Raw genomic sequence first — 12472 nt, 5'->3', positions numbered from 1 at the left:
TTCCAGCCGGCGGGAAGTGCCGAAGGGGCTTTCTCCCGCGGCCCCGCTTTCTGTCGCCTTCGTAACCTAATTCTTAGGCTGCTGGTGCCCCAGTTCGATGGCGGTGCGGGTGCCGTGCAGCTGGGCGTTTAGCCATCCGTGCGTATATGAGTGCTGCGGCCTCAACTTCCCTGAAACTTCCAAGGGTTTCTAGTCTGCAGCGACGAACCTCTTGTTGTTTGTTTCTGATGGCACGGACGTGCTAACGTTTGCTTCGTTACGGCACGGGCTTACACCGGCTTGATGTGTCTTGGGAGCAGGTGATATTTGAACCTCTTCCAAATCAAAGCACTTAGAGTGAGATCGAGTGCTCCAGTCACTCTAGGTGGTGTGAGCCCAAGAACAAGGCGGCGAAACTCAAGTGCCCTTCTCAGCGCTGGAGTGTTTTGTGTATATTTCTGTGTGCTTCGGAGTAGCATCACAAGCGGAGCACTAGCAAAATTTTAAATACTGAATACCTCGAGTCATTTAGGTAGTAGATGGCTGCAGGGGGGCATCCTGCTAGGAGGAGGGGTCACCCGAATGTGACCGAGTGCAAATCCAAGTGCAGGTGACTGAGAAATCTCGTGTGGGGTCTTAGTAGCTGAATGCTTTGTACTGCAGCTTGGGGTATGTCGGGGGAGCCCGTTGGTTGTACTGGACTTGTTTTAAAAAGCGGCTCTGGTCTAGAGCAGGGGATGATAGTGTTTTATAATGCAAATGTGTTTGAGGTATCAGCCTTTCACATCTGTGATTAGTTTCATTTCTGTCTCGTGTTTTATCTGGAAAACAGGTAAAATAGGAAGAGTAGAAGTCTTATATTTCTGTGCTTTCAGCAATATAGCAATTATACTTTCATTTCCAGATGGTTTGCACAAAGCACTTTCTTTCAGAATTGCAAGTTTTAATTCTACTGCGTGTAGCTATTTTTACAGTGCTAACCAGATTTTATCATTTATACTTGAATGGTTGTTCCCCCCCCCATCATTTTGCATGCTTTTCAAGACCTCTGGTATGTGATTAAAATGAACTCAGATGATGTTTAATAGTTTTATGAATTACAATGTTATGCATTGAAAATTTAATTCTGAGTGCTGTAGTCAGACCCTGTGTGATCTGACATAATATTCCCAAGTTAAAGAATGCATTTATTATGCCATTGTTCAGTTACACACGAAGTAAAAACTATAAGACTGTCAAATAATTTTGGTGATTCTATTTTAGATTATTTTTAGCTTTTCATTTTAGTACTATGAAGTGCTATTTGCATTCAGTCCTAGCTTGCAGTAGAACAGTACAGGGCGTACCTCTTTCTTAACTTTTTAGAATTTCTAGTCCCCCTGAAATGAGTTTAAATTTCTGGTACAAGTTGAAGTTACACTTAGAGTGAAGCCAGAAATGTTTTAAGCGAGGATTTAACAACCAGCAAACACAGACTGCTTTTGACAGAGGTGTTGAGGAGAACGTGTTTTGTCTATGTAATGCGTAAAACCGCACAGTCGAATCCAGGATTCGCTGAATCGATGGTAATATTCCTAACGACTTCATGGGATCAGAATTTCACATTTGTGTAGGGCAAAGTCCCACCAGTATTAATGGTGATATTGCTGGCTCTGCCAAGCTGTTAAAAGTTACCAAATCAAGACAAAAATGTCAAGGTCCATTATGGCTAACTAAAAATTATATTCTAATAAATTCCAATATATGAAGCAAGTTACTTTAATATTAGTAGGTAGATGTGATAGGAGAAATGTATCCCTGAATAGGACATTCCTACTGATCCTGAGGAAAGCTTGGATTCGGTTTCCACTGTGCCTGGACACCGGGTAGCATCCTGCCCAGAGGGTACCCTCTGCAGGCTTTCCTGGACATTGCTCGTCCTGGTCAAGTTAGCACTTCACAGCTACGGCAGTTTTTTCTGACAGCGGATGTTCTAATGGGAAACATTCATAGATGCAGTCTGGATGACTAAATATCAGCTTGACTGAGAGCTTTGTCTGGCTAAATTATGGAAATTGGAGTAATTATTGGGATAGTTTTTGTGTGCCTTAACAAAGGTGGTAAAATGTTATTTTGCACCTGCCTTTGCAGGAACTTTTTTTGCTGTTTGCAATTACACGTAGTCAAAGCAATTTCCTTGTATAGCTATGATAATCCTATGAGTAGTTTTGGTAATAAAAAGAACATTGAAATAAACCCTTGTTTTTTCTAAGGTATACCATCAGGGGGCCCTTTCAAACTGCATCAGTCAAACAAAAACAGCTGCTTCAGTTCTACTCCGTGAACAAGACAAGTCTTATTTGCTGCTTCAGTTCATCACTACAGTAAATTTGTTTATCTAACCATGCATGGTGAACGAGAGCACCGCTAACGCAGAAAGTTAGCGTTAGCTCATCAATTATGATTGTATTTAAGGGAGACTTTCAGTTCTTAGAAATGTATTATATGGGCCAAAATATCCCACCTGAATCTAAAATATTCTGTTTGCTAAATGGGTAGTTTTGTTTGAGTAACTACAGGAAAAAAAAGGTACATGTAGTACAGTTTGCCTTGCAAAAATTCATAGTCATCCACGAACCATATGGCTTTCTTACCTCTAGTAGAGAAATATCTCTCTGCATGGCAGATACAGCATGTCAACAGCTGTGATCAAATATAAGTAGAAGTGGGCATGGATGAATCAGAATATCTTTTAAAGTAGACCTGTTGGAGACCAAAACTTCTCATATTTCAGTCCATATATATCTCTATTATAGAATTATATTTCCCGAAACAGATTATAGTTCATCAGAGCTACTTTCTGTTGTAGGGGCCAAAATGATTCATTAAAGTAAAACAAGTACTATTCCCGTGATATTTATTTAGGAAATGTCAAGTAGCAGTTTATTAATTTAGTACACGCTCAGTTGTGGTGAGAGGATGGAAATCACTGCAGCTAGATTTCTCAATCAGTGTTTCTACGCATGCATATATATTTGGTCTCACTTTGCTTTTATCTGTTTTTCACTCTACTTTCTTAAATACTTGTTTTGTGCATAAAATTTACTTCTCTTCCATGCATTTTCATTCAACGTTTGTCACATTTCTCTATCCTTGCCAGTTTTGAAAATGAACAAGAAATAGCTTCCAGTGTGGCCTTGGCCTTTAGCCCTTAAATTTTTTTGTACTTTTATAACCATATATTCTTACAATCTAAAAAAACTTTCTTTCCACTTTTGGTAGTAAATGTAGTATACACCTGCAGTTAGCAGAGATGCATGAGGTATACCATAGGTGAAAGCTTTTACCTCAGAAGGGGAATCAGTGTCTGTTATCTTCAGTAGGTGCTGGTACCGCTGTGTGTAGATAAATTGACAGTAATGAAACACGTCAAAAATATGGTCAAATGCATACATAAATCCAACAAGGCAAAAATCAGTAATTTAGAGATTCAGATTGTACATATACGCAAATGATAGAAAGAGAAGTATACACCAGAGCTTTCTATCTATCTATAGCTCCCCGTCTTGGGTCCTTCATAGCTGCTCCTTCTCCACCCAAAATCCTTCCACCACTCTCAATTTTGTATCTTCCACCTTAAATACTCTCTTTAAAAAGTAAATTTGTCATGTCGGAGGAAAGAAGAGCATCTTAGGGTTGTCAGATTGACCTGAGCTCGGTTTGAACACAGAAGGTTGTTGCAAGCCAAAGTTTATTCTCACAAGTGTAAAGGTTAAGTCTTGATAATGAAGTTGAAAACAGTTAGGAAAGCGTAAAACTAGGAAACACAAATTTGGAGAAATTGGACACCGGTCTTTTGTGTAGTGGTCATTGAAGGTGTCTCCGATACATACTTCATCTTGGAAGCTGAGAGGCTGCTCGAGCGATGTTCAGCCTCTGGAGTGCTGCCTTTCACAGGGAGCAACTCTCCTGCATTGCCCTGGAGAGGTAGCAGGTCAGTACTGAGAATAACAATTAAAACATTTTTTTGTACCGCGTCCTTATTATCTTTCTTCTTTAATTTAGGTGATACTGTATTTTCAATAATCCCTAAGGTGTGGGGAAGAATGCAAATTAATTGTTGAAGCTTGTCTGGAATCCAATTGCCCGTAGCATGCCAGGGTTTTTTAATATGTTGATTTCCTACATGAGATTTATTTTTGTGCATTGGAGGTCAACTGAATTAGTTTCCTGTGATTCTTTACTTCTTGACAGTATGACTTGCATTGTAAAACTTTTTAATGCCTTAATAATGTTATGCAAATGACATATCATAAAATATCAGCAAAGTCTCCAACAATTCTCCTAGTTTCGCAACTGGATAGGCTGGTGACTTTTCATAGAAACCATATGTGGTATTATTAATGATGCAGATAATCAACTTAGCCTTTAAGGAAACTTTGTCCAAACCGTTTCACTCTTGCATGGTCATTTTTAGAGCTCGTGCAGCTGCAGGGGTACAGAAGTATGTTATTGTATTATTGTGTGTTTTACTGGCAGTGAGGAGTAGAAAGAACTTCCCAGAACTAGCTTCAATCGCCACAAGTGTGAGGTTATTTTTGACCCTCTTTTTGTCCCCTGAATGGCAGACAGTAGAGAGAGAACCTCAAGTAGTTACTACTCCTTTTATTTCTTATAGAGTAATCTAAAAATAGGAGGGGAAGGAAAAAACCCCAGAAGATCTTCCACTTCCACATTCTTATTGATTTATGGCTTAATAAGTCATTGGGATATAAAGCTACAGAGCATAAACACTCTTACTCTATCGAATTTGTCTAAACAGAGTCCAAGTAAGATAAAAAATGACACTTCTGCTTCATTCATGCAGAGTGAAATTCTTTCCAAAGAGCATCAGTGTAAGGCCACCTTTATCCTCTGCGCAACAGCAGATTTCACTTAAATGAACAAATATATTCTTTAGTTTCAGAGATTGACAACAATTATCTTCCCTGATGAGCAGAAAGGAGGACAAAGCTTGCTTTTCTTCCTTTGATTTACTTCCCTTGGTCTTGCAGCCTTTCAAATCCTGCGTAGTTGAATCTACAGGAAGAATCTGGGCCTTTTTTAATGCTAGAAAAGGAAATGAAAAAGCACAATCAAGTTTCTTGGAAAGACTATGTATCTGTCTGAATTCTTTATCATACTCTTAACCAGGCTTCCTCATGATAACACAGTGTAGAGGAAATAATATGTAGACTTAATAATGCTTATTTGTTTTTTTTAAATTGGGGCATGAAGACATCACATAGCAAGAAGATGTTGCGTATGAGTAAGACGTATTAATATCCTCTAACTGGGAAGACACCTTCCCTCTGAAGGAGGATGCAAGCCCCTCTGATGTTTCCAGCCCTTTCTGGCTGCAGGACGTGAAACTGGTCTTTTCTTTGATGGCGACTTGTGGCTTTGTTATCCAGCATCTGGCCTGGTTTTTGGCTATTTTGGGGTTATCTTTGCCATAATGTTTTACTTAAAGGTAAGATATTTTTAAAATGTGATTGTTAAGTGTTCCTGTTACACGTTGTATACACTGTAACTTGATTTTTATTTCAGTCTGAGATTTTGATCTCGCACATTTGAGGGTCTGTTTACAAATGGTGTCATTTAGGAATAGCTACTATAGTTTGTATTCATACCGCAAATGTCCAAAATTAGTTTTCAGAGCTCGATAAATTATTGGATTTAAGAGAATAACTCCAATATTTAAGAGATTCATTTTAAAATAACTAATGTAGGTGATGTTTTCTTAGTAGCTTAACAGAAATTTAAATTTACTCTTTTCCTTTCTGGAATTCAAATCGATAAACAGGACTGCTGCTTTTTTCCCGTAAGTTTTAGTAGGCTGAGAAATCAAAATGTTACACACAGACTAGGCATGGCTCCTTCACAGCACACAGTTTATTTAAACGGCACTATACTATGATTTGCAGATCAAAGGGGTTTTGTCACAAGTATCTGCAGTTTATAGCATTATATGCAGAAAAGGCAGCAGTACATCTGAAAATGCAGCATTACTTTTGCTGCCAGTCCTGAAATGCATTGGATTCTACAGCGTTTCCCATCTTCATGCATGTCAACTTTTATTCATTATGTAAGAGGTGAATACAAGTGAGGTGTTTCAAAAGAAATTATTTTGATGAAGTTGAAGAGGGATGCAATTAGTTGTGATATCCTGTACTTTTATAATAATATGAATGGGAAGTAATTTCCATAAAGATAACAGTTTTCTTAAAAGGTAATTTAGAATTTACTACTCCAAAATCTTAACATATATGACACTTCTAAAAGAGAAAGCTTATCTCTACAGTATTTTTCAGCCTCATTCCTCCTTTTGTAAAGTGATGCATTCTTATATTGCACTGACCTTTCTTAGGAAAACTTGAACTTTCTACACTTCAAGATTTCAGCTGCAACGAGATTTAGAAAGTTATGTATTACTTTATGAATTCAAAGGCACATACACTGACCTTTGAAAATAATGAAACGGATGACCAAAGCATTATAATAGATCTAAATAGTTAAATGCAATATTTTGAAGGTCTGATATATTTCTTTTCAAATTAAGAAGTGATATATTAATTTTGGATGCTTCCCAAAGTTTTTATCTTTTTCCTCCCTAAAAATGTTTCTCTACAGGTAAAATAAATTGTTAAAGGTTACATAAATCAGTGGAAATATTCTTACATCCACCAACCAAAGATCTCCTATAGTAATGCCTGTTCATTCTTGAGGTCATTTATAGTGCAATTAATGTTCTTTTGTATTGTTTGTTTTCAAGTTTTCTTTTTGACATGCATTTCATTCTTCTTTTTCTTAATTATTGTATTTCAAAATAGTGTTTTCATTTTATGGTACTTTTGGAGATTGTACATTCCTTAGTAAATGTCTCATCTGATACATTAATGTTTTTAACATGTACTGGGCTTATGATTTAGAGCAGGGTGAAAGTAACTCAAATACTCCTTGTCGTGGATAAATTACGAAACACACTTCCTTTACTAACCAGCGTCAAGTCTCTGATAATTCCCTGTGATTTTCTATTTCTTTTTACTTTCCAACATTGTCACGAATTGCTGTCCTAAAAATGATGCAGAAAGAGCAAAATACAAAGCTGAGAAGTGCAGTGTCTGCCAGGCTGTAGAATGCTGCTTTGATCAATAAAATAGAAAAGTTTTTCCTATATACCTGTATCACATTCAGACTGCAGTCTCTTTCACGAGCTTTCCTGGCATCTGCGTGTAGGTAACTTTCTATTTAGTTGCATACCCAAGTAATGTAATACATCTTATTTTTCTTTTCAGTTTTTTTAGAATGATAACAAACACCTTTTCCATACTTCCTTTAATAGAATATTTTCTATGTGTTTATTAATTTCTTTAAATTACATTCCATTATTTTAAAAACTTTGTGGTATGCTTACTAATTTGATGGAATTTCATTTAAAATGTTCTGACAAATGTCCATCTGTTACTCCACAGCATGTACATGGACACTGAAACTTAGCAAACTAGTGTGATGCCTGAGAATCAAGAGAATGTGTGAAGCCTTACATTCTGATTACAGTGTTGAAATGAAAGATAACATTTTGCTTCGCTGCTTGAAAGATCAGTGCTCTAAGTACAGCTTGTCGTGTTAACATCTGTGTTTTCCTGCACTTCTTCATGTTGCAATGTATCAGCCGAAGGGTGAGCAGATGCAAGAGCAAGCCCAGATTAACGCTGGAAAAAAAGGAGAGTATTATGGAGGGGTTTAGGGAACCATCGTGATACTGCTTGGCACCAGAAGAAAAGGAGACGAATGATCAAGGATATAGATGAAAGTGTCTGAATATAATAGTGAAGAGAGCCTAGTAGGGCAGTACAGGGGATGACTATTTTGGTTGTCTTGTACTGGTTACATGTAAAGGGCAGAAACAAGCTGCATAACATCTCTTTCCTGAGGTATCGTACACGTTTCACAAACTGCTTCATGAAAGATTGACAGACTTAAATATTTTCATGTGTACAAGATAAAACTGCACAGACTATAGAAACACTCACCAGCATCGTATAATGCATCTTGATATGTAAAAATGTATAAAGGGGCTCAGCTGATGTGAGGTAGCTGCCAGGCTGCGTTTGTAGTGTTCTTTACTTGGAAAACAGATTACCCATAAAATAGGATAACTTGTCAAAACCCCCTCCCAGGAAGTCATTTACTGCAAGAAAACATTTCTCTTAATTTCAGTTGCATAATTCCACATAATGATGAATAAAATTTGCCTCTCTTTTTCAACATCTTTCATGGGGCTGGTCCAAGTTACCCTGAAGAAATATCTTACTCGTTATTATCACGACTTGCCACGTAAGCTGCATTCCTCTTGACCAATGGAACAAATTTTTGCCATGTTTCTGATTTTGGAGCACAAGGAACAAAGTATTCTTGGCAGCCAGGCTGTTCCCATGTGAATTCTCTTCTGAAAGACATCAGTGTGATTGTTAGTCTTCATTTTTTTTCAGAACAAAACATAAAACATCTTCTCCAGCCTTGTCCTCCCTTCGTAAATATGTCCAGTTTTTGTAATCACTACCACCGGCGAAATCTCATCTGAAAGGTCTGCAAGAAGTACCAAAATAAACAGCAATGTATGTACGTGCAAGATGTCCCGGTTATGAAAGAATGATGGATACACTGAAATACTACTCAGTAAAAACTTCTTGATGTGTTCCCTTTAAAACTGTATCTATGAAAATTTACTTTACCATCCAGTACTGCTATTTTTTGGCTATAGCTACTAATACCGTGTGGTTTGATCTAGAGGGTGTTGTGGTATTAACAAACTGATTGATTTTTCATGTATTGTTTTAACAGAAATCTGTGCCAACCTATATAACATAAACCTGTTAGAAAAATAGACTGTATACATAAGCAACAAATTGCGATTATACCCAAGCATTTATATACCTTCCACAAAAGAGAGTGGAGAAAGAGTTAAGACTGCAGACCTAACAGTAACTTTGCAACATCTTTAGCATCCTTAGATTTCACAGAAATTTTAAGAGTAATTTAAATTATTTTCCACAGAGAAAAAAAAAAAATCATAAAAGAAGTGACTAAAGTGTAATAAAATAACCCAAAACAAAGTGGAAAGTGAGAGAATAATATAAAATTAACAATACTGAGCAATAGCAAATTAGTATTCATATAGTCATTATGAAGATGAAACTAGTAATAATTTCACTTTTTTCCATATGGAGGCAGGTAATTGTTCCTAAGTATATGGAAAAGCTCATGAACGCAAAGACTAAAACAGAATAGAACTGATTCCTGTAAAAATTGAAATATGATACAATATCGTTTAGTGGTTATGTATAGAATTTTTTTCTTCCTCACGTGTGACTTAAAATTGTCATTCAGAAATCAATGAAAAGAACATCCTGGAATGTTGCCTGTTGTCACCAGGAAACGACGACATCTTTCTGAATTTCTTTGATAATAACATTTTCATTGGTTTTTTCCCACAGCAGACTACTTGGAAATTTCAGCTGGTACTGAAGTGGTATGTTTGTGAATTCACTTAAAAATACTCCCCACGTGTGTTTGTGCCTGAACTTGGACCTTCACTTAGTTTCTTGATGCAGTAAAAGGGGCTGGCTGAAATCTCTGTTTCCGTTTGTGGTTTGGCCCCTATGAAAATTGCTCGCTTTCTCTTTCACACTAGCTGTTTATTTGCTTTACCTGTGCTTGATTCTGTGTCACCTGAATGAATTGAGGGGTGAAGGAGAAAGCAGCAGCAGCATTTTTGACAGGAGGAAACGTTTTGATAGCACTGGCTTGCGCTAGCGACTAGATGCAGTTGAGCTCCCATTAGGGCCCAGCATTGCTTGAGGTGCTTTAGCATCTCCAAGATGCCCATGCAGGCCTGGCTAGTAAAAAGAAGAGTGGCTGGAGTCTGGGCTGGGGGCACCCAGCACCTCTTGGGGAGCACCAGCTGCCCGGGACGGGCTTCCCCTGCCATCACTGGGGAGCTCAGGGTCCCGTTAGGGACTCTAGGTAGTCATCCTTCTGCCCTTGAACCCTTGCTCCGGAAGCGTCCCATGTAACCCATGTGCCATATCTACCAACTTGGTACGTATCTGCTGACCTCAGGTATCTCGAGGTTTCCCAAATAACACCTGGCACCGATTTGCAAGCAACCAAATCCTGCCCTAGGCGTGTGTTTCCATCACACCAAGGGGAGCTGTTTAAGAGGCTGTACCTAACTGTAAGCATTGACTTTGATGGAAACAACTTCACAGGGAAAACGAATTTAAAACGAACGGATCCTAGAGATTTAAATGCATTTGTGTTTCTTATTTGATGTAATAAATGAGCAGACATAAAAGTGCTCTCCAGATATGCTTGGAGAACATTGTGCTGCTTGTGTGCAAATTTGAGCTGTCAGTTGCTCAGACTTCAGCTTATTTGTATTTAGTTTTCACAAATTAGCCTACTTCCTGGTGAAATCCAGCCATCTCAAATATTTGAAATGCTTGAATTCAGCCATTTGAGTTACGGGTGAACAAGGAAGCTTTTGCCACTGAACTCAGACCTGATTTTCAGGCGCCAGCTGGCAAAGGCATCCCTGAGCACACACCTCACTGGAAGCAGGGCTTTTGGTTTTAGCATCATATTTGGGCTGTGTCATACTTCAGTTCTTTTCATTGTAGCCTTACCCAGGAGTGACTTGAACATATTAACTCTTTGAGCAAAATGTGCTTAAAAAAAAATAAATTACCTAATTTGGACAGAGCAAGTGTGGGCATTTTCAAGTCATAAAGAGCTAAGACTACCTACAAGAGAAGCTGTATTTTTGGCTCCACTATGTTGTATATGAGCAAATAATGTATGTTCCTATTTTTCTTGTAATGGAAAACTGGGAAACAGTGTTTTATTTTTGTTCTTGCTTTTGTTGAAAAAGTAGCCAAATACCCCAAAACACTGGGCTGGGGTATCAGTTTACTGGTGCCTGAAGAGAGAGCATCACCAAGTTATTCTCCCCGAACTTTGCAGTCCCCTTTATTTGATAGCTTCCCCTTCCGTCGATGACCACTGAAGGTGTGCCAGGTGCCTGAGACCAAGACTTCACCACACAGTGCCACAGCAATGACCACTGAAGGTGTGCCAGGTGCCTGAGACCAAGACTTCACCACACAGGGTGCCATAGCAGCATTCCCCCTGCCGCTGCACTGTAGATGAACCTACCACCTTTGGGGCTTGTGGCTGACGGTAAATTGTCTGCAAGTGGGCAAGTCCATTTTTCTGTGGTGTCAGTGAGTTGCCCCTCTCTGAACTTGCTGCAAGCTGCCCCAGTCACTGGCACGATGGGAATTACTGGAGTATTTTGGCCCAATCCTTTGTTGGCGTCAGAGAAACCTGAAGGAGGTGCCTGGGTGTGTGTGGGGGCACCTGAAGATTGCTGCCTTCTCCGTCCAAGATGATGTCTTCAGGCCATACTAACACTGAGCAGCATATCCCATTTCACTACCAAACCACAACTGCAAGCTCTAAAGCTCGCCCTGCTGCACGGACACCGACCTCCCTTCAGGTAGCTGTGTTTGGGAAGACCGCAGTTGGCCCTCCTCTCTGCTGATCTCCAGTAAGGACCGAGAAGGGGAACAGATTTAGTGTTTATCCTGAACAGGGCTGCATGTGCTTTTCCATCATTTTTAGAAATTTCCTTTGAAAGAGCTGACAATGCGTGATCTATTTTAAATACTGCTTTAGAAGATGAAATTATTTTTGGTCTAAATGAAATGAGTAAGCAGTATTAAATATAAGATAAGGTTTAAGTGAGAAAAAAAAAATCCAGTGACCCTCAGTATTTATCGTATATGTCAGGGCTGGTATGACAACCTTTATTAGCTAATTAATAGCCCCTTTCTGTAAAGCAGACAGCTTACTAAAACTGACAAAACCTCCTCACTCTTAAGGCCTTCAAAGGCACAAGTAGTAACAGATGCACATGTGGTGTCTCCTTTATTCCAGGCTTATCTTTCCCCTCTGGGCTCCCTATTCCTCAGCGTCCTGGACCTTGTTCTCCCTGGCTTCCTCGTATGCATCAGGAAATCTTCCCAAGCCTGGTCTGTGTAGCCCACCACAAAGTCAGGTGCTGGTAAAATCCCAATTTGCACCTCCCTCACCTGTGCTGTTACGAACTCCTCCATACTGGTACTGCATGGTTGAGCTCTGCGGGCGCTGGAGTGTGTAAAGCGATGCTCCTGCCTTGCCTTATGGAGATCACCTTTCCTGTGCTCCTGCTCTTACAGTCAAAGATCTAGGATTGATTTTCCCAACAGAGCAGCATTTTTAAGTTCTTTATAAAAATTAATGCAGCTCTCCCTAGCTAGCTTTTTTCCCCCTAATGCTCTCTCTTTGCTGTCTCCTTGCCTCACCATTATAATTCTGATGTTGTTGGTTCTTTCATTTGCTGTATTGAATGTCTTCTGAAATAAATAAG

At 39.0% G+C, this 12472-nt stretch overlaps 1 protein-coding gene across 1 annotated transcript in view; it reads right to left on the bottom strand.

The window, feature by feature from the left end:
* Positions 1 to 12192, bottom strand: part of ERICH1 (glutamate-rich 1) — an 88140-nt gene extending 75948 nt beyond the window's left edge. Inside the window, exon 1 of the mRNA XM_009333263.1 lies at positions 12156 to 12192. Within this exon, the coding sequence (XP_009331538.1) occupies positions 12156 to 12192 (37 nt within the window). The remainder of the gene's footprint in view (positions 1 to 12155) is intronic.
* Between the last annotated feature and the right edge of the window lie 280 nt (positions 12193 to 12472).

The sequence above is a fragment of the Pygoscelis adeliae genome, unplaced genomic scaffold (genome assembly GCF_000699105.1).
Source record: "Pygoscelis adeliae isolate BGI_AS28 unplaced genomic scaffold, ASM69910v1 Scaffold57, whole genome shotgun sequence".
Classification (NCBI taxonomy): Eukaryota; Metazoa; Chordata; class Aves; order Sphenisciformes; family Spheniscidae; genus Pygoscelis; species Pygoscelis adeliae.
This window is presented reverse-complemented; position numbering and strand designations above follow the sequence as displayed.